The 22,633-nt window shown below is 34.4% G+C and overlaps 4 protein-coding genes across 6 annotated transcripts; 2 read left to right on the forward strand and 2 right to left on the reverse strand.

Annotated features, from left to right (window-relative positions):
* Positions 1-932: 932 nt before the first annotated feature.
* Positions 933-6,068, reverse strand: LOC116030619 (pentatricopeptide repeat-containing protein At1g52620). 2 transcript variants are annotated; one of them, XM_031272926.1, is made up of 3 exons: positions 2,963-6,068; positions 2,007-2,166; positions 933-1,423 (listed from the first exon to the last, which is right to left on the reverse strand). In XM_031272926.1, the coding sequence occupies exon 1, from the start codon at positions 6,011-6,013 to the stop codon at positions 3,530-3,532; it is 2,484 nt and encodes an 827-aa protein (XP_031128786.1). In that variant the 5' UTR covers positions 6,014-6,068; the 3' UTR covers positions 933-1,423; positions 2,007-2,166; positions 2,963-3,529. The 2 variants fall into 2 exon arrangements, with proteins under 2 accessions (XP_031128786.1, XP_031128785.1); XM_031272925.1 differs by having other exon boundaries at positions 2,007-2,205.
* Positions 6,069-7,504: 1,436 nt separating this feature from the next.
* Positions 7,505-8,255, reverse strand: LOC116030765 (RING-H2 finger protein ATL70-like). The gene has a single exon (XM_031273094.1). The coding sequence runs from the start codon at positions 8,140-8,142 to the stop codon at positions 7,597-7,599; it is 546 nt and encodes a 181-aa protein (XP_031128954.1). The 5' UTR covers positions 8,143-8,255; the 3' UTR covers positions 7,505-7,596.
* Positions 8,256-14,119: 5,864 nt separating this feature from the next.
* Positions 14,120-17,417, forward strand: LOC116028882. The gene is made up of 3 exons (XM_031270725.1): positions 14,120-14,567; positions 16,694-16,801; positions 16,909-17,417. The coding sequence occupies exons 1-3, from the start codon at positions 14,250-14,252 to the stop codon at positions 17,221-17,223; spliced, it is 741 nt and encodes a 246-aa protein (XP_031126585.1). The 5' UTR covers positions 14,120-14,249; the 3' UTR covers positions 17,224-17,417.
* A 421-nt stretch (positions 17,418-17,838) lies between these two features.
* On the forward strand, positions 17,839-21,612 carry LOC116030370 (replication protein A 32 kDa subunit B). 2 transcript variants are annotated; one of them, XM_031272602.1, is made up of 10 exons: positions 17,839-17,986; positions 18,367-18,477; positions 18,582-18,679; positions 18,783-18,824; positions 18,908-18,985; positions 20,056-20,134; positions 20,265-20,351; positions 20,430-20,506; positions 21,111-21,179; positions 21,289-21,612. In XM_031272602.1, exons 1-10 carry the CDS (start codon positions 17,876-17,878, stop codon positions 21,371-21,373), a joined length of 837 nt encoding a protein of 278 aa, XP_031128462.1. In that variant the 5' UTR covers positions 17,839-17,875; the 3' UTR covers positions 21,374-21,612. The 2 variants fall into 2 exon arrangements, with proteins under 2 accessions (XP_031128462.1, XP_031128461.1); XM_031272601.1 differs by having other exon boundaries at positions 17,840-17,986; positions 20,262-20,351.
* Positions 21,613-22,633: the final 1,021 nt, after the last annotated feature.

Genomic DNA, 22,633 nt, shown 5'->3' on the forward strand with positions numbered 1-22,633 from the left:
AATCAACAAAAGTCAAAATATGATAAGTATAAGAGCATCTACACGAAGAGTTTTTTAGGGGTTTTGGAATAGTTAAAAAAATTGGGATGGCATTTAACTGTTGTGAGAGTGAGTTTTTTTTTTTTTTTTTTGGGAATTTTTAATCATGCAAATGATGGTTTTTGGCAGGAGAAAGAAAGAAAAAAATGGATTGTCATGCGCACTGATGCGCCAAATTGGCGCGTGCTGGGTGCTTGAAACTTCTTTTTTAGCTGTTTGTCTGTTTGTTTTACTGACTCAATATCAGTCTTCTATTTTTTTTTCTTTTTCTCTTATTTCTTACCCAACTCTCTCTCTCTCTCTCTCTCTCTCTTATATAACACATTAAAATTTGTGCAAAATATGAACTGAGTGCTCTAAGACATAAGACATATGATTGTACACACATCTCGAATAATGGCCTTGACTAAGGCATTCAAAGTGGATCTCTCTTCATCATACACTCTTTCACTAGTAGTTGAGTTGGACTTACCGAATCATTATAAAACTCAGTATTCCATCAATTAATAATATACTCATAATTAAACCTAAATAGTTGTAGTTCAAATAATAATTTTATTTGTTCAAAAGACAAAAAGAATTAAAAGAAGAAATAACCAATAAGAATATTATGTTTGTGGGGGTGACAAATGTTTTATATTTGCAAATATTAAAGTGAAAACTGAATAACGAATTTATAAACTCTCACAATTTTTAAAATTAATTAAATGGTTATTTAAAAAATAAAACACAAATGTAACTTGAGATAATTTAGATTCAAAATGTAATATTGATAAACATTAATATACAATAATTGCAAGACCATCTTGTTAATCACACACTTTACAAGCTTAGGGTGTTTCATGTTTGGTTGAAGTATTTAAATAAAAATCAAATACTCAATAATTAGAATGAATTTTAATAAAAATAGACTATTTAATAGTAGATGGAAATCAAAATCAAAATAATTATTTTTTGTATATACTTAGAGTCACTACAGAGGTAAATTGTGAATCTCGCAATCAACCTATTGATCAGGTCGGGGTGAGAAAGGAATTGATATTCGCTCTGTACCTCCCTTCTCCCTCAACCCATCCTTTTATCCCAATTCTTAATAGAAGTATTAAAACCAGAAGTTGCTTATAACCCATCTGCCACCAAGAATCACTCACTTTATAGTAGTCCAGACTTCACAAGCCATTTGTTTATGGCTGCAAACTTGTCTCTTTTTCTCTTGATCTGCATCTGAAAACAAGATAATTATCCTTCAAACCTTAGCCTAATAGTTAATAGACTAGATTAAAAACGAAGAGCCAAACGGACTGTCATTTCCAAATATTTTTGGTAGCTTCCATATCTGCAGACTGAAATTTGCGCCTCTGATATTAACCTCACATCTTCCTACCTGTTAGCAGCAATAAGTTTACTGAAGAGCTCTTCAAAAGCATAACAAAAAATTATGTTCAACCAATAGAAAGATATTAGTACGGATACTCAAAACAAATACTGTTATCAAAAGTCCAAAGAATGGCTTAATATTGAGAGGAAAAAGCTCCATTTAAGACAGTAACAGACAAGTTGCTCCGGCCACTTTTATTGATCACGAAGCATAACAAAGTGAAAATATATCTTAAAGGAATAATAGTAAGAAAACTTATTGAAGTGAACAATAAGAAAGGAAACTCTTTTGTTAGAAAAAATATAAAATCATCAAAATACTATGAGGACAAGAAATTTTCTTGGAGCATATCACCAGCCAATAAGAAAATACAATTAAGCTCAAATCTCAAACTGAATTTACAGTTTACGCTTGCGGTTGCATGATCAAATCTAATATAAGAATATAAGATAAAAGATATTACAGCAAATTAAGTGGCAATAAGCAAATATCAATCAAGAAGGTTAGTTACTCTCCCCACATACACTTCAGCTAAAACTCTAAACACTATCAGTAAAGAGTGCCATACTTTAAAGGTCAAAGACTTTACCCTGCTCTTGGGGTTTTTCTTCATCCTTTGAAGAACCCTTCTGGTAGCAGTTTCCCAGTAGTCACCCCTGAAAGCCACAATAAGGTCAGCTTGTCAAGGGTCCAATAATTCCCCCATTGTTGAACTGAGCCCAACTGAGCTTGATGGCAGTCCGTCACTCCTTGAGTCAAATTTGAGCACCACCAATTATTCCAACCCACTAAAGAAGGCCAAAGAAACAAACAAAAATGAAAATACATAACCAGTTTCCTCAAACCAAGCAGCTGCATTTCCCTTTTTTTTTTAATGACAAAAATATGAAAAGGATGTTTTTTGAAAGTGTAAAAATCAAAGTACATACTAAGAAAGTAAGAAAAAACCACATGGAAGAAAAATCAGCACCACTAAACTGGATAAGTGCATAAAATCAAGGCATGAAACTGATATTCACCAAATCATAAACATCTCTAAATTTTACTCCATATCTTTTTGTATATAGACTCATGATCAAATGAGTCCACCCTTTCCCATGAGTCCGTGTGGATAGATCTAGGCCATTGAATGCTTGAGATCAATGGCTTGAATTTCACCAACTCTGCACTTCACTTGCACAATTGCCCAGTTGCATAGTTGGCGAAATCTAAGCCATTGATCTCAAGCATTCAATGGCCTAGATCTGTCCACACGGACTCGAACAATGGCCTCTATATATATATATATATATATAGGGAAGATCTATAATGCATGATAGTAAGAATGCCAACTACTATAAATGGAATGGGGCAATAGCATTTTTATAAATAAAATAATAGTAGTAGTAGGCATTTTTACTATTTGGCATTGTAAAACTTTCCAATACATACTATATAAATATCAAGAAATTTCCTGATTTGGGATTTGAAGAGAATAAAAAGAAAATGGGGCAAACCCTAATTCCCTCTCCTCCCTAGCAATCAACATTACCAATTAAAATGTACCTGTGAAAATGAACACTCAACGTTTTGGGTTAAGAAATTGAGTGACTGACTTTTCAACCTAACTCTGAATTTATGGCATTTCCTTCAATTACAATGTTCAAAGGGAAAATCCTTTGGACTCGGAGGTTGTGTAGTAGTTGTTGATATGCTTCTTCTGCAAGCTGTGAATATCTGCTAATGAGCTTCTGGAGCTCCATGAATAGTTTTCTCTACCATTCTGTGCTTGAAGGGAGAGAAGCAGGAGAAAGAGAGAAAAATACAGGGAGCTGTGGTCTGAATGCCTGACAATTTGGAACCGATTTCTTGGGATTGGTAAGCTGATTTTTACAAGTTAAACAAAAAGCACTTCTATCAGCTTTTTGTTCTTCAGTGCTTCACACGAAAAGTACAGCAAAGCATGTGCTTCATACAATTGCCCAGATTCAAATGTCTTACATGCTTTTCATGAGTCTTTCCAACACCCAAAAAATTACTAGCTTACCCATGACTTTGGCATCCAATCACCCACAACTCTCTCAAAGATATTTGCAAATGCATGAAAGGCAAGTGAAACCAACACTTTTTTTTTTATGAAACTTCAATATTATCCATGTGAAGATAATGAGACTTACAATCATTGACCAAGTTTTGCAAAATTACTGAAGCCTCAAAGTTCATACCGTGAGCTAGGTACTGATCAAATATTTGAGAGTAGTTCAAAGCAATACAGAGTTCAGGTTCATTTAAATTGCAGGGAATAATGCTCTTCCATTCCTTTGACTTTCCATCTAAGCAAATGCCATGCAACAAGGCAGCAAAAGAAACAGAATCCATGCAAAGACCTTTACTGGCCATATTTCCCTGCAATTGCAGCGCAGCTTTTAACATCCCATGTAAACTAAGACAAATAATAATTGAGTTATATGCAGCAGTTTTGGGAAGCCATCCATCTGAAACCATCCTTTTAAAAGCATCTAAAAACATTGATTTCTTGCAGTTCTGAGTATTATTTCCTTCCTTCAGGACTACGGATTGTGTATAATTTGAAAATCCATTAACCAAACAATTAAAGGTATAATCATTTGGACAGCACTTGGAAATTAGCATTCGTTCAAACAAGGATGCTGCTTTTGCAAGTTCTCCATCCTTACAAAAGCCACCTATCAATATAGTATAAGTAACAACATTAGGAATCAAACCATTTGACTGCATATAATGGAAATATTTTAGTGCTCTTTGAAAGTCACCAATGTGGCAAAACCCATTAATTAGAGAGGTATAAGTGACCACATTTGGTAAACACTTCTGTTTCACCATTTGACAGAATGTTGTTAATGCACCACCCAAGTTATGTTGCTTTGCAAATCCATCTATTATAGTGGAATAAGTATACTCATCAGGAGAAGTATTCATCTTTTTCATCCTACACACACATGACACAGCCTCATTCATCATCCCAAACTTACAGTATCCCTTTATCATTGCGTTATGACCTACAACCCCAGGATTTACACCTTTCTCAAGTGCATGTTCAAAGTGCTTCTTTGCCTCATTCAGCTCTCCACTTCTTATGATTCCATCCAATAGAGTGGCATAAATATACATGTCAGGTAATATTTTGTTATAAAGCATCTCAGAAAGAAGCTGCTTGGCAGCAAGAAGCTTCCCTTTTTTGCACAGCCCATTCATCAAGACATTATAGATGCCAGAATCAGGTAATACACCCTTCTCAATCATCCTATCTAGAATATTCAAGGCAACATCAACATGCCCATTGTGTACAAAACCATGGATAAACGCTCCATAAGTTGACAGATCAGGTGGATCACCAAGTTCAGCCATCTTAAGAAGCAGATCTGAAGCCTTGTCAGTATCTCCCTGTGTGCAATACACATGCATCAATGGAGTGTAACTACGCTTATTAGGCACCAATCCCCTGTCTCTTGCATTCCCTAGAAGCTTTTCAGCCTCCTCAATTTTCCCAGCCTTGCATGAAGCAGATATCAAAGTATTATATGTCACCAAATCAGGCTCACAGCCCTCTTCAAGCATTTTCCTAATAACATCCAGTGGTTTCAATGCAAAACCATGCCGATATTTAGCATTGATTATGGTGTTATTGACATGGACATTGACGGAAAGACCCCTAGCAACCATATCTCTCAAAAGCTCATCAACTTTCTCAAAACTTCCCTCTTTGCAAAACCCATTTATCATTGCTCCATAAGTCTCCACTGTGGGCAAAAAGCCCATCAAATTCAAATTCTGGAAAAGTTTATAAGCACTCTTAATATCACCCTTTTTGCAATACCCATCAATCAGTATATTATAGAACACAATATTTGGAACACAATCCTTTCCCCATCTATCCCTGATAAGTTTACTACCTTCATCAACCTTACCCTCTTTACACAAGCCCCTCACAATTATACAAGTGCTATAATTATCCAAACAATGATTTTGTATACCATTATACCTCCTAACCATCTCAGTATACACCCGCCTCGCAACTTCAACTCGACCATTATTCACAAGCGCATGAAGCAAAGAGTTACACGCGACTATGTCTGGAAGCAAATTATAGGTTTTCAACACAAATGAGTACAGTTGAAGAGCTTTGTCAACCAACCCGGAATTCAAACAAGCTTGAATCACGTGGCAGAATGCCTCTCTTGTAGGCAACGTCTCTTCACATTTTGTAGACTCCAGCAACAGGGCTTCAATTTCCGGGAAAGCTCTGAACTTTGCGAGTAGCTTCAATAGAGAAGAGTATGCAAAGCCATCAAGGGGACAACCGTAGGGTCTCTGGGAGACCCAATCAAAGAACTTCAAGCCCAATTCAGCATCCTGAATTTTGTCGAACACAAGGTGGGCAATTTCTGATGGAACCACTTGGGCCTCCGAAAGGCGGGTCTCGAGATTATGTTCCCAATGGCTTTGAGTTCTGAGAATTTCGCAAACCTGAATGACGAGTTCCTTGATGCGGGGTGCGACTCGGAGGCTCGAGGGTGAACTGCGATTGGGTTTCTGGTTGCACAGGGGCTTTATACGAGAAAGAAGGCTCTTCGACATGTGAGATCAGTGAAAAGAACAAATGGGGAAAATCAGGCTTACAAAGCGATGCAGAGAGGTACACTCCCTTGCTAAATTTGTGTTTGTTTTTAATTGCGTGAAATTTCTTATATTTTGACTAAGAGTTTATTACCATAATGGTCCCTCGACTATTGTAAAATTATCAATTTGATCTTTAATAATTTTTTGTGATCAATTAAGTTTTTCGATTTTGAAAAATGTAATCAATTTGATTCTTCGTATATTTTTCAGTTAAACATCAGTTAAATTGGGACCAAATTGATAATTTTGCTATAGTTAAGGGACCAAATTGGTAATTAATTTTTCACAGAAATTATCCCTTGACTATAGCAAAATTATCAATTTGGTCCCGATTTAACGGCAAAACAAACGAAGGAACAAATTGGTTAATTTTTTCAAGTCGAAGAACTTAATTAGGCACAAAAAATTGTCGAGAACCAAATTGGTAATTTCACAATAGTCGAGTGACATTTTGTTTATAAACTCTTTGATTAATTATTTTTAGAATGGTTCTACACTTCTACACCCCCTTGCTACATTTGTCATCTCAATAAATAAATATTAAATAATTAAACAAAATCTACTTCTATACACTCCCTTGCTACATTTGTCATCTCAATAAATAAATATTAAATAATTAAACAAATTATACTTTTAGTCATCGATTATTGTAACATTGCCACATTTAGTCATATTCTTTTAATTTTTGTCATATTACATCCTTTACATACTTTGAACAATTTTCACTTTTAGTCATCGACTATTGTGACATTGTCACATTTAGTCCTATTATTTTAAGTTTGTCATATTATATCCATGATTTTGAGTAACTTTCACATTTAGTCATCAATTATTATGATATTGCCATATTTAGTCCTATTCTTTTAATTTTGTCATATTACATCCATGACTTTCATTTTATTATTGCTTATAATCTATCTTTAATATTACTAAATTAAATGACATACTAAATAATAAAAAAATTATTGAATATTCAAAGTATTTGTATTGGTGAAAATTTGATTTTTTTTTTTAATTATACGGTAAAAAAATGATGTGAAAAGGAAAGAGTGTATAGCAAGACTAACAAAAAGTTGAACGTGAAGTGTGAACAATGAAATGTATTTTTCAATTGTCCTCTCTGAATATTTAACATGGTAGTTGTAGTATGTAGGGATCTCATTCAGTTTCAGCCGTACGATCAGGTTACCAAACACGACAGCGTCTGCATATATTTATGTTCAAAACTTCAAATGCAATGCAAACTCAGAGGTGGTGGACCAAACGATTCAATACTATACAGCTCATCCGTCCTTTTCCACATTTTTCTTCACAAATAATTTAAGAAAAAATTACATTTTTAATCTGCAGTTACGTTATACCCGTGATATGTACTTACTTAGTCTGTGAGTTATATACATGATTATCTCTAGCTCATAAGAGTTATTCATGACGATTTTAGTCTTTGAATGATCAAATTAACCACTTTATTAATAATAGTCAGGTATACAGACGAGATGATTGAACAAAATTAAGCAAGAAATAATAATAATGCGTTCAATTCATCGAACGGGCAAGCGGCTAGCGAGGGGAACCGCATTATCGGCGAGCGGAGTGGAGTGCGGCGTGGGCAACGGCGATGTCCGGCACACCGGACAAGTGGGGTGCAGCCTCAACCAAGGGTCGACGCATTTAAGGTGGAAAAGATGGCCGCACTCGGGCAACAACCTTAGCGTGTCGGAGCTTTTGTAGTCGGCCAAGCAAATCGAGCAGCAAGTGGCCGCCGTTGAATCCTTGCGGCGGCTCACTTTAGCCGCCTGGGAAAACACCAACTTGGGATAGCTTAGCAGCGTTTCCTCGTCCAGCCCCTTCTCAGTAACGCCCGAGTTTTGGGGATCTCTGGGCTGCGGTCTTTGGCTTGACGATGATGTCTGGTTTCTGGTGCAGAAGTATGAGGCTAAGGTGATGGTTGTGATCAAGGAGAGGATTGCGATGGAAACTCCGATGGCGTAGCCGAAGCTGCTGATGTCGCTTCCGGCGCCGGTGCTTAGGTAGCCGCGGGAGAATGATGTGTTGTTGATGGTGCTTGTATTTGGAAGATGATCCATGGCTGCAGCCTGCAGGTTTCAACTTTCAAGTGGATGTTCAATGAAGGTTGTTTCCATTTGGTCAGCAGTAAATGGTAATAGCAACAGAGAATAACAATAATCGGAATCACTATTTTTGTTGGGGTATGGTGAAAAGTCATCAAACATTTGGGTTGTTTGGTAAATAAACATTAGTTGGTTCGTTGTAGAGAGATGTTTGATAAATGGGTCACACTTGTGTGAGTGAGACGGGTCGGGTCGGGTCGGATCAAAGCACCATGCAAATATCATACTTAATCTCACACTTATATGCTCAAATATAACACTAATCAAAAATACAATTTTGTTACTTTTAAGAGAAAAAGTAATACATTTTTTTATAATAAGTAATGTTGACAAGTGTCTCTCACTTATAAGGGCAAATATAATACTTTTGAGAAAAAATGTAATACTTTTAAATCGAAATGTAAAAGTATTGAATTTTTCCTTAAAAGTATTACATTTACCCTAATAAGTAACAAAAAAATTATTCCTGATTAGTATTACATTTGAGCATATAAGTATGGCATTTGTGCATATAAGTGATACATTTGCATCTTGACCCGACCCGACCCGACCCGTCTCCTGGTGAGACGGTCTCACACAAGTTTTTGCCTTGATAAATTACTTGTTAGTTAATAGATAATTAACTGCAAAATGACATTTGAGGATTGAAGGGTATAATTCATTTTTCTCAAAATTATTGTTTGGACAATTTTTTAAATTTTAACGTTTTGAAATAATAAGCCGTAAAAAAAATAATTACCAAAACACTCATATTCATTGTTAGTTTAATCAAAGTCAAACAAATCAAAATTAACTTATAAGTTAACTATGTTACCAAATAGGTTGTATGTCAAAATGCAAAAATGAAAATCTAATTGAATCATTAACATTGTTAAAAATGTGCGATCATGGTTTAACAGAGCATCCATGGTTTTTTTTTTTCTGTTCGATCTGGATGTAGAAGTCACCAACTTTATTTAATTATTTATTTTTGAATGGAATACCACGTAGGATGTCATTTAATTAAAATTAATTCCGTTACTTTTTGGTTGTTAATTGCATAATTTTAACCATTTAAGATTTTTTTTTTTAAATTTGAGTGTCTAATTACATTTTGAGTTAATACCACAAATGGTCCTCTGACTATGGGGGTAGTACTCCTTTTAATCATCAACTTTTAATTCGACCAAAACACATCCTTTAACTTTTATTTTTAACCACAAATAGTCCTCCGTTATAATTTCTGTTAAGTGAGTGTTAAATCTAGGGTAATATCGTCAAATCTAAAAGTATTAAATGTAATTAGGGATGCTGTAAATTTATAAGAGGCAAATGAAGGTGGAGGCTTTATAGGCCCTTCTTGTTAAAAAAAAAAAAAAAAAAAAAAAAAAANTATAATAAGTAATGTTGACAAGTGTCTCTCACTTATAAGGGCAAATATAATACTTTTGAGAAAAAATGTAATACTTTTAAATCGAAATGTAAAAGTATTGAATTTTTCCTTAAAAGTATTACATTTACCCTAATAAGTAACAAAAAAATTATTCCTGATTAGTATTACATTTGAGCATATAAGTATGGCATTTGTGCATATAAGTGATACATTTGCATCTTGACCCGACCCGACCCGACCCGTCTCCTGGTGAGACGGTCTCACACAAGTTTTTGCCTTGATAAATTACTTGTTAGTTAATAGATAATTAACTGCAAAATGACATTTGAGGATTGAAGGGTATAATTCATTTTTCTCAAAATTATTGTTTGGACAATTTTTTAAATTTTAACGTTTTGAAATAATAAGCCGTAAAAAAAATAATTACCAAAACACTCATATTCATTGTTAGTTTAATCAAAGTCAAACAAATCAAAATTAACTTATAAGTTAACTATGTTACCAAATAGGTTGTATGTCAAAATGCAAAAATGAAAATCTAATTGAATCATTAACATTGTTAAAAATGTGCGATCATGGTTTAACAGAGCATCCATGGTTTTTTTTTTTCTGTTCGATCTGGATGTAGAAGTCACCAACTTTATTTAATTATTTATTTTTGAATGGAATACCACGTAGGATGTCATTTAATTAAAATTAATTCCGTTACTTTTTGGTTGTTAATTGCATAATTTTAACCATTTAAGATTTTTTTTTTTAAATTTGAGTGTCTAATTACATTTTGAGTTAATACCACAAATGGTCCTCTGACTATGGGGGTAGTACTCCTTTTAATCATCAACTTTTAATTCGACCAAAACACATCCTTTAACTTTTATTTTTAACCACAAATAGTCCTCCGTTATAATTTCTGTTAAGTGAGTGTTAAATCTAGGGTAATATCGTCAAATCTAAAAGTATTAAATGTAATTAGGGATGCTGTAAATTTATAAGAGGCAAATGAAGGTGGAGGCTTTATAGGCCCTTCTTGTTAAAAAAAAAAAAAAAAAAAAAAAAAAAAAATCTTCAGTGAGTTCATTCTTCCCCAATTCTCCTCTACGCCTTCAACACCCAAACTTTGGAGAGACAAAATGGTAAATACCATTCATTCTTCCCAAATTTTCATCCAGAGCTTCAACATCTAAAATTTGGAGAGAGAAAATGTCAAATATCTTTCATTCTTCCCCAATGTTCCTCCATAACTTCAATACCCAGAATTTGGAGAGAAAATGGTGCATCAGCTCACTTATCACAAGCGCCATAGCTATGCCACCAAGTCCAATCAGCACCGGGTTGTCAAGAACCCTGGTATTTTATTTTTCTTTTTAAATTTAATTTTTTAGTTTTTAAATCTATAATTTCTGGAACTTGCAATTCAGAATTTTGAAGTTACGATTTATTTTTTTTTGGAACAAAAGAAAAGAAATGAAAGAATGCATTTCAGACAGCAAAAGTATCTAAGATCATGCAACTGATATATTAGACTTATTTCCCTATTCACATGGCACAATCATTAAGGTGATGATGTGGGAGTCTGTGACTAATTCTCAGTTAAGTATATGAGTATGTTGACAAGGAAAATCACAAATCCAAGCTAAGTGAGATGCAGAGACAAATTATGCAAATCTTCCCGCTGTGGATGCACTTCTTATAGGTGTTATTGTTATAGTGGGAGATTGATTGTATTCATATACTTATGCGTAGCTGCTCAGTAACATCTACGCAAATTCAATTAGGACTTTTCCTTTCGTTATTTCTTATTAGTTTTGGAGTATTAGGGCATAAATTGTTTTCATTGGTGCTATATGCTTAGATTTGATGATATTACCCTTAGATTTAACACCCACTTAACAGAAATCATAACGGAGGACTATTTGTGGTTAAAAATAAAAGTTAAGGGATGTGTTTTGGTCGAATTAAAAGTCGAGGACTAAAAGGAGTACTACCCCCATAGTCAGAGGACCCTTTGTGGTATTAACTCTTACATTTTGATATATAATTGAATGTTTTATTCAACCTTTATTCCTTTTATTTTCTATTAATGTCACATTTTGTAAATCAAGTAAAAAAATGAGTGTCACAATTTTTATATTATTATTATTATTATTATTATTATTATTATTATTTTCTTCATCCACTATGGATATATGACAAAATTTTACTCCATAGAAACATATTTATTCCTCATACAAAAATTTAATAATAAATCATAAAGATGGTATTATAATAACAAAGTATATTTTTACAAGATGTAATACCACCAATGCATTTTTAGAGCTTTTTATGGAATCCACTAGAAAAAATGCTAAACTAATTATTTTTAGTGTGTGTTAAGTGCACCAGTCTCAAATAATTTTTTTTTTCCTCTTCTATCTCCCCTTCTTTTTCCTTGTTGTGACTGAAAAAAAAAAACATATCAAAAAAATTAGTCAGGTAGGTATATTTAGCTTGTTCTTACCTTCAATAAAAATTACAGTATATTATATTATTTGGTGAGATAAAACATAAAATTGTTCATTTCAATTTACCGAGTCAATTGTAGCCGTCTATCTCTGAATCTCTGTAGATTAGGTTACTTTTCCATGTTTTTGGGTTGAGTGTCTGTCTGCCTTAGTTAATTTATCTTTATGAAGATGTACTGCTGTATATGTGACTCTTGAAACTAAGGAGAAGCCATGTTAATTAGCATAAAAGAGCATTCAAACCTATGCATGCAAAATTTATTGAGGTTGTACTAAGTACTAACCTTGATATGTCTTTTGCTTCCTGTCTTTGCTATTTTTCGGTAGTTTGTATTCCCTCTCGTTTTTCATACGAGTCTTCTTCCTCTCGTTCCTTCAAAGTTAGACTGAGTGTGTTTTGTCAGATTAAAATATTGTCAATGGGCAAGAGATTGAAAATCCAGATAATGTGCAAGACTTTTTATTCAAAGTGAAGTCTTGTTTATGTTTGCTCATATTAATATTGGCTTTAATGAAGTTATAAGTTCCTTCAAGGATCCCAACTTCCCAGCGGTGGAACAACAATCTGCGAACCAAGTTCTCGGTAGAATAGCTAGGAAAGTTGTTTTTATGTCAGATTGTAAAGAATGGTTTACTATTCCATCTAATCTTGTTGTGAACGTTTTACTTTATGCTTTAATGAAATAGCTCGTTATCCTCCAAAAAAAAAACTTGATATGCTACACGTTGGGTGTAGATGTATACTATACTATGCTTAAATAGTACTCAGAAATCATCAATAATTATTCAACTTGAATGCCACCTTTTGTATTGTTTTTTCTTTGTATGATTATTCATCTCGAAGACAATCATATTTTGATATGAAAATTGGAGAAGATCATAAAAAATTATAGCTAGGAGAAAATTACTTGTACTAATTGAGTTTTCATTGCGATTTATGGAAGCTTCAAGAATTCACGAGCATCTTCAATGTAGTATAGCTATGCCCTTTATAAAAATTACGATATCGAACTCCAAATAAGTAAAGGTGAGGCTTGAAAATAATTCAAAGGAATTCATTAGATCAATATACTTAATAATAAAAGGGATGACCACGCCATATTTATAGGAATAGGGTTAGAGCTTGGTCATACACACTTGCCATTACATAATTTCCTAATCTACTTCTAAATCATTTGGAAAGCAATAAATATAATTAGTTTAGGAAACGGGATTGGGCACAGTATGAAAGATCTTTTAGATGCACATATTCCTCCGGGAGGACGACTAGGTCGTTGACATAAGGGTTTTTGTGACACAATCAATAATTCGCTTCATTTTAAATTAGGCCTAGCTACCAAGGACCTTGTGGTCCAGTGGTATCAAACCCTTCCCTTTATACGGGAGGTGAGGCAATACTGACTCTTGTGCTTCAATAGGTTGAGAAAGTAGTTATGAACAGATACTGCATTCTAATAGACTTAGTAGTATTCAAAAAAAAAATTAGGCCTAGCTCTAGCTTCTTTAGGGGTTATTACTTCCTTGGTAGCTCAACACATGGAGATTGAAGATTCCTTCCTTTTTAGGGTAATTATTAATTACACAAATTTAACAAAAACACAATTAAAATAATCTTTAAGCTCAGGGTCTTCATTTGAGTTCGAACTTCCGTTAAAATTCCACCATCTTTGCAAATGTCTAATAAAGAGTTGTTTTAGCTTATTGGACATGAATCTTATTATGCACCCAATTGGCACTTGTAATGAATCTGTAGGTTGGTCCATATCATTTTTTTGTTGTGAGAAGGTTGATCCGTATCATGAAAGATATATGAAGTGATTTTATATACAGCGATTATAAGTGTTTAGCTTGATATTGAATATCAGTTCAATTTACAGGAGTATGAAATTGAGTTAATTGGGTCTAATATCTAATTCGGAAAAGACAAAAACCTGAATTATCATTTTTTGTTAATAAAGCTATTACTCTAAAGTTAAGCATTGGTTTCCTGTAAATGTCTAATTTTGCCAGAACGTGGTTCAAAGTTAATTTGAATATTAACCGATTAAAAAGAAAAACGACTAGGGAAAACTGAAAAGGGAAAAAAGAATTCAAAAGATCAGAGAAAAGCTGGTTTTAGCTGGACTATCTCAATCTGGTCTTTTCAGTCTACAAAGCGAGCGGCCTTCGATCTCAAACCTGAACCATCAATGGCGTCGCCATGGCCAATTTACTTTCTACTGCTCCTTTCAACTCTCTTTCTCTTAGCACAATCCAGCAGCAACACTAACCACATCTACTCGCCGTGTGCCGACTCGAAGGTTCAGAGGTCCGACGGCTTCACCTTCGGCATTCTGTTTGCGCCCAGGAACGCCACATTTGCCAACGTCAACAACAACAACAACGCCATTCAGCTCTCCCCATGCGACCGTCGCCTTTCTCTCCCCTCAAGCTCTCAGCTCGCTGTTTTCCGTCCCAAAGTCGACGAGATCTCGCTCCTCACCATAAACATCTCGAACTTCTTCCCGGTAAGTAACCTATATACTTATGTTTCTGTATATTGCTATGGTATTAGAATTTGCGGTTTTAGTACCGTTCAGTGGATGGAAGTTGGGGGGATTGGAGTTAGATCCGTTGAGATTCTCTCTTGGGAGCTACTATTGAGAAATCCATTTCTGAAAAGCTACATTGTTAGGCCAATAGGTTATGAATCGCGGATGAAAGAAAAACACAATTACTTCTTCTGTAGGTTTGAAATTCCAACTTCAGGTTTAGTATTTTTAGAACTCTGTGTAATTTATTTTCGGTTTTACTAGTTTTAATTGCCAAATAATTGATAAAATTCCTCAGGTGCAAGTCTTCCTAAAGCAATTCTTGCTCATCATTACTTATAGAACATGACCATTACAAAATGAGAACTGTATGCCATTAATTTCTCTCAACATAGAGGTTAATAGATACATGGCACTGGAGGTTTATGCAGTCAATCCTCAACCAATTATTGCTCATCATTACTTATAGAACATGACGATTACGAAATGAGAACTTTATGCTGTTAATTTCTCTCAACATAGAGGTTAATAGATACATGGCACTGGAGGTTTATGCAGTCAATCCTCATCGATTGCTCTTTTTGTGTAACCATATTGTCCCCAATTTTACTTGGAAAATGAAAGAAATTTGGGTCATTGAAGAACTTTGTATTTCTGAACTTACCTGGATGTGAAGTAGAGTCTCCAGTTATCTTTATAGATAATGCAGTGCAGGCACAATCCTGCTACATAGGGTTGCATTAGTTGTAGGAATGCAGTTGAATTTTATCAAACAGCTTGCTAGCATCAGTATTCTATGTTGTCCGAGCTTGAATATATATGTCACGTATTGCATGTCTGACATGGCAATACCCAATTTTCAATATGTCTTAGAGGATTCAGTTGAAGTACCACTCTTTTGAGAATGCGTCTGGTACTCCATATTTCTAATTAGTACCTGTAGCTATTATGATATTCATATACTGTTCTACAGTTTTATTCTGTTTCATTCTCTGCCTATCAATCATTGAGGTATGCTAGCTAAATAGTAGTGACACTTGTATTACCTACAAGAGATGTCAAAACCCCAAGTTGTTTTATTTCATTTATTTTCTTCCTATCCCCTTTCCTTGCTTTCATCTAGGACCCTTGTTTCCACCTCTTGTCATAAGCCATTTCACTGTCATCTATTTTTGAGCCGTTCGAGGCCCATCAGACTTGCCAAGATACTAACTGTAGTAAAATATGTGAATAGGTTTTGTGTTAGATTTTAGTATTGCAAATAAACTAACTTGCATGCTTGTACAGCTTTAATGCTTATAGAAAGAAAAGTTTTCTGATAACTAAATTGCATGCTTGAAGACTTAATTAGAGAAATTAAAAGGGTTCGGGAAGTAAGAAGTTTATCAAGCAAATTCATTACTGATTTAATGAACTAAGACAGTGAGTTTTGGGTATGTTCCTAATTTCGAGTGGGATGTTTACTTGTTTCATCTTCTACCTTAGAACCTATTATTTGATAAATGTACTGGACTTCCCCTCTTTTTGTTGCAATTTCGGTTTGAATTAGTGAGCTGAGAGTATGCAGGAACTTGATCCTTTAAGGGCTTATAGGTTTAAACATCAAAATTCCTATTGTTATAGTTGAAATTCTGGTTTAAACTAGGGCAGTGAGGCCTAAGAGTATGTTATGCAGGATTTAAACTGCTCTTGTGGTCTGAACTCTGGCAACCTTAAGTTTTAAACTTCAGAGGTTGATGGTATGGGTAAATAGTGCTTCCAGTGCATGGTGATCACCTTGAGTCAATGGTGGTGTCTATCTCTAGGAATAATGAAATGAATGAGGGAAGAAAATTCAAGAGGCTGGGGAGGGGCTGAATCTTTGTGCCAAGTGCCTTTTAAAGAACAAATGGATTTCTAGAGAGAGTAGTAGCAACTAGTAAGTAGGCAATTTCTATGTGGTCATCTCTGTTATGACAGCTAAATATGAAGCTTAGTTTATTGTCCTATTGAAATTGCATCCGCTAATGTTTCTTGGATTGTTGCTCCAATCTTTATGTTTGGCTATTGAATTTATCCATTAAGGTACTTAAGTTTTATACATTCTTTCCACTGAACAACAGGATACCGTTGGTGGGTACATGGTGGCATTTGCTGGTCGCAAATATGCTGCTAGGTCTGTCCCCGCTTTTGTGGCAAATGGTAGTTACATTGTGACAAGCTTTACTTTGGTAAGATTTAATGCAAAATGCATTATGCAAATTTCTCACACGAAACAAATATATTCTGCAAATCGACCATAATGTTTAGCTAAAGTGACGAAATCTTTGTGATTTAGGTTCTTGAATTCAAAAAGGGTAGGCTGCAAAACCTGCACTGGAAGAGGGATGGGTGCGCATCATGCAAACACAACACTAACTTTGCATGCCTCAATGGTCAAGATTGTGCTATGAAAGTTAATACATGCAAGAACCGAGGAAGTGGCAATGCAGACTGTAGCCTCGGGATACAACTCACCTTTTCTGGCACTGACAAGCATGACTCGGTCTTCAACTCGTGGTATGAAGTGAAGAACCTTCGCCAGTACTCCCTTTACAGCGTATATTCCAATCTCAGGGATTCTCTCTCAAGTCAATACAACAAATTCTTCTGATTTTATTTGGTGTTGTGTAATGTATCTAGGTTTCTGCCTTGTAACTTTTGCCTTGTAGCTTCCCAAATTTGAGTACATCATTCTTGTGCGTGCTGAATATTTGGATGGTTTTGAGAAGAGTTAATTCTACGCTGTATTTTTTGTCCTCGGCTATTGTGCCGATTGTTTAGTTAATCTTTTGGAATTGTTACATATTTCATCCCTCTCAAGCCATTTAACTCGAACTTGAAATGGAGTTTTTTAGTTTGAGAGATGAAAATTACATATTTGCCCGTGATTTTGACTGAAACTAAATGTAATTATGTAAGTAGAATTAACTTGTTTTGAGAAGAGCAATGCTAAATACTGTCCTATATTTCTCCTACGATTTCTTCTTCACATGACATTATCTGAATTTAATCGTATATTTAAACAGAGTAATTTTTTTTTATTTGATGAGAAAACTCAATTTTTTAAATAATGAGAAAAAATCAATATATGATAGTGCACTTCATTAATATGGTATTGGACTGAAAATATTGTACTGTAGTTTGGACTTGATTTAGTGAGTACGGAGAAATGATTTCATTGGCCCAAATGGGGAGCAGAAATAGAGGTACAAAAAGGCGGGAACACAGTCGAACCTGAAGAGACAACTGCAAGAAAGAGAGAGATGTATGGTGGGAGCGCTTCGTTCGACGGCAACGCCGCCTTCGCCGGAGGCGGTTTCATGCCTTCTCAGGCGACTCAAACTGCTACCGATCCTTCCTATTCTTCGTCAAAGGTTTGCTGCTATTGCCCCATATGAAAATGTAAAAAAACAAAAAAAATAAAAAAATTGCTACGGAGTACTGTATATTTTACTGCAGATTTTCTATATCCATTTCTCAAATCCCCTTCCCTTCAGTTCACTATGAAGTATGAATGCGCTAAATTGAAATGAGATTTTAAAAAAATAAAAAATTCAATCGAACTGCTTTGTCATGCTTGCTGATTTCTAGAGAGATATGTAGGGTTCTGTTTTCGGCTTCTCTGTCTAGGGACTTCTCACTTTTACACGAAATCAGAAGAAATTGCAGAAAAATTGTATCTGTTAAGCAAATAATTAGAGTTTTAAGAAGGTAACTCTTTATTTATGTTATTTTCTTTTGATTGTTTGTTCAGAGTCGCGATTCCCAATCTTTGCTTCCGTTGACAGTGAAGCAGATAATAGATGCTGTACATTCCAGCGACGATAAGATAAACTTTCTAGTTGATGGTGTTGACGTGAATAATGTAGGTGTTTTGTACTGATAATGTTCTCTCTATCTCTTATGGGTTCTACTATCTTTTTCTTCTTTCTCTTTATATCTGGACTTTAACTTCGGCACTTGCTAAAGGTGAAACTAGTGGGGATTGTGTTCAACATGACTGATAGGGCCACTGATTTTTCATTTGTGCTTGATGATGGAACAGGGCGCATTGACTGCTATCGATGGTAAAGCTGAAAACTCTTAATTGAAAAACACATTGTAGCTATTTATAATTTGTATATACTTAGGTTTTTTTTTGCTGAAAGGAGGTTCATTTATAATTTGTAGGCTGAATGAATCCTTTGACAAAATGGAAATGGCAGCTATCTCGTAATATTTCTTCCTTATAGTTTTGGATTTCTTTGATTCCTTTATTTAGGAGTTTAATCTTATTTTTGGTGCCTTGTCATTAGAAATGGTATGTATGTTAAACTCCATGGACACTTGAAGGGTTTCCAGGGCAAGAAACAGTTGATGACTTACTCTGTCAGGTATGATAGATCAACAGTTGCTTTGGTTTGAAATATTGCTATTAGTTATTACTATCAAGTAAATGTGTTGAACATTAAACTTTTGCTGGTACTTTCATGTGTTCCCGGTGTCCCTTTCTTCCTAAATTGTAGTGTCTGGCATAAGGTGCATTTTTTTGAAGTGCAAAATTGCAGGTTGTTGTGAGGGCAACAAAATGGCTAATTTACCTGACCTAGAGTTTCATCTTATATCAGTTTGTAGTTTCTCTTCTTCTGCCGGAGTACTACTTAGTTTGAATATCATTTTTGTGTTACTTTTGTTTAAGTGGAAGTAAATCAAGTGCAACAAGATGAAAATAAATAACAAACCCCATGGACTTGCCTGCACTTTCTGTTCAAAGATGAAAGTTTCATGGCTGTTTATATACATTCAAATAGTGTTCCACCTTAAGTAACATGGGTGAAAGAAAATTTTTCTAAGTTAAATAAGCTTATGGTATTAGTGGCCACATGTTCAGATTCTGTGTATATCTCAATTTCTGGAGTTCTGGTTACTCCCACATGAGATAATGCTTATGATTGTGTAGTTGGAATTGTATCTAAATAACTTACTGCTATATGTATATCAACCACACAGATTACTCTAGTATTCTGTATTATTTTTCTCTCCTTCCTTAAGCTTCAATTTATGGCAAAGCTTAGATTCTCTTGTTCTGAAAGTAGAGCTTGAGGAGGTGCAGAACATCTGGCTCCTAAAGAGTATCTTCCCCTCCAGTGCAAAAGGCCTATTCTCTCTCTCCATGCTTGCTCTTGTTGGAGGTGTTGGGGCTTCTAATTTTACTAAGCATAGTAGTTGAACACTGGTCAGAGTGTGATGGTTGTCATTGCTATAACACAATCTGAGTTCAAACATATTGGTTGGCTGCCAATTGCCACTGGACGGAGAAATCAGCTTTTGACAATAGTAGTAATGATGTGTGAATTTCTGTCTAAAAGACTACATCTAACTGTTTTCTTTTTAATAAATAATTTCCCATTCTTTACAAAAATCTTTATTGTGCAATGTAAATGCCTTATTCTGCAAATTTCAGGCCTCTTGATGATTATAATGAGATTGCGCATCACTTTGCTGAAGCTATTTATGCTTATTGTCACAACACCAAGTTACGGGTATTCCACTAATTTCTTTGAACTTATTTTGGATGAAATTCGATAGAGCAAATTTATAAAATCAAATATGATCTGCCTTACTATTATTTTCAGATTGAAAATTTTATTTTCCTATCATTATTCACAGAAGCTTCAAGACAGTGCTAATACTGCCACCCATGTGCCTAATTCAGCTATGAACACACCTATGAAGGGGTACCAAGTTTCCCAACCAAATGTAAGGTATCCCATAATACAGTTCTCTACTTTTATCTGGCTTATTAAACTAACTTTACAATGTATCCTCTGTTTTTAGTTTTCTGGGTATAGTGTGGATGGAATTACGGGCATAGAAAAGATGGTCTTAAGCTATTTGCAGCAGCCCCAATGCCTGTAAGTTGTATAAAATCCTAAACAAATTGTTCGCTAGTTAATAATTTCATCATCATTCTGTCCATCTTGTAAAGATGTGAATGTTCTTAATGCTGGATTTTAGTTGTAGGTATGTTAGAGTCAACTATATATGTCAGCATGAGAAAAGTTCACTTCTGAACTCTGAAAGGATTGGAACTAAAAGGATGTTGTGCAACTTGAGTTTAATCTATATTATTAATTTTTGCTTTTACAATAATGATTTTGGAAAATTTGCAAACTGGATCTAGTTAACTCTCACCTTCATGAAAGGAAAGAAATATTTCTTTGGTGGGAGCCTCTCCAAGGGATTGGTTCTTTAGTTGATGCCCATAGGTTTGGTTTTTCAAGGCAGGAAGATTTTGGCCATCTAATTAAGATTTTAAACCAGTCTCAGGTTTTGTAACTAAGTGTGCTCGTGTGGTTTGTAAATAAACAGAAGATTAGCGTATCTACTCTATATAGTATAGAAGTAGTAGTAAAAAGTAAAAATGCATTTTGTTTGAGACCATTACAAACTCATATACACACATTCTATATATCATAACTCTTCATGAATCATGAGTGAAGTTTTCTACTATTTCAGTGCTCTGGAAAAAGGGGTTCACCGCAATGAGCTTGCTCAACAACTAAACGTTCCTATTGATAAGATCTTGTAACTCTCTTCATCCCTCTATCTCTGTACACACATATTTGCAGATAACATACTGACTTTTGTACAATGTTTTGTTTTGTGTTACCCTCCCCCATAAATCCCCCAACAGACCAGCGATGGAATCATTGGAGTCAGAAGGGCTTGTTTACTCCACAATAGATGAGTGTCACTACAAGTCCACCGGTAATGGGTGATAACATTGCAGGAAGGGAAAATCATATGTATACGGCATGTATGGTTGTGATATATTTTAAATTTGGTCACTTCACTAGAACCATTGGGTTCTTACTAGGCTTTTCTTCATAGAAAAAAACTTAACTTTTGTTAGACTGAAGTGGGAAATGGCATATTGGATAATGCGTATTGTATTCTTCAATTCGTATGGAATCGGCGAGTAGTGAGTGATGAATAGAGTGAAATGGGTGGAGAAAAAGTGCAGTTTTGTCGTGTTAAAAAGTGTTCCAGATAAGATACTCAGACCTACCCAATAGGAGTGTTTGTGCATGAAGATTTGCGATCAAGAATAGTGTGATTGCAAATTTGCAATGCTATGGTTTCTTTGTCGCCAAGTGTTGAAAGTATAGGGAGCCAAGGGGCATTATATCGCATTCAACCCCACCAAAAATACACTAAAGAACGTTCATTCGTTTAAGGGCAACTCGGAAAAGTGATCTGAAATGGATAGATAGATAGAGATCACTCCATATAAAATTGGCAGTAATATTTTATACCTAAAATGTGATTATTTGGTATAATTATGTTTTCTTGATAAAGTCAAACTTTTAGGCATGCTTTCTCCAATTTTTATTCTAAAAATGCCTTCAATATGGCAATATCCAATATATAAAATATATTCTCATAAAACATTTTCTTTTGCATAAGTGACAGGTGGTTTTATTAAACATTACCTACTTATCCTAAACGTATCTATTTATTTATTTTTAATAATTTATATTTTTTTTTTCACAAAAAGCCCCTCTTGTCCTGGATTTATATTAATTTTTTAATCAATTTAAACTTTATCATTCTAAAGTTTTGCTCACTTATATCCAATTTTCCAAACTTGTAAATTCTCCAACTCTCCCATTTACCAAATTTAGGTCAAACTAGTTAAGAAAGATAGCATACTAGGCTTGAGAAAAGATAAGTAAAATGGTTAATTTATTCTAGTAATTTTTTTTTAATTCAATAGCAATTCTAATTTCTAATATTATATTAATAGTTACACTCCGTTTGATCACTCGAATTGAAAAAAAAAATATTTTAGTACTTTCTTTGAATTGTGAATTCTCATATTTTGATGTTATATATTTTTTTTATTGGAGTCTCAATTCTTAAAATTTAGAATCCAAAAAGAAAAAAGAAATCATTTCTCATTAATTCTTTTTCATGAATTAAACAAGTGGTTAGACCTGGACCTTGGCAAAAGCAATAGTATGAATGCACCGGAAATT

This window comes from Ipomoea triloba, chromosome 9, assembly GCF_003576645.1.
Source record: "Ipomoea triloba cultivar NCNSP0323 chromosome 9, ASM357664v1".
Lineage (NCBI taxonomy): Eukaryota > Viridiplantae > Streptophyta > Magnoliopsida > Solanales > Convolvulaceae > Ipomoea > Ipomoea triloba.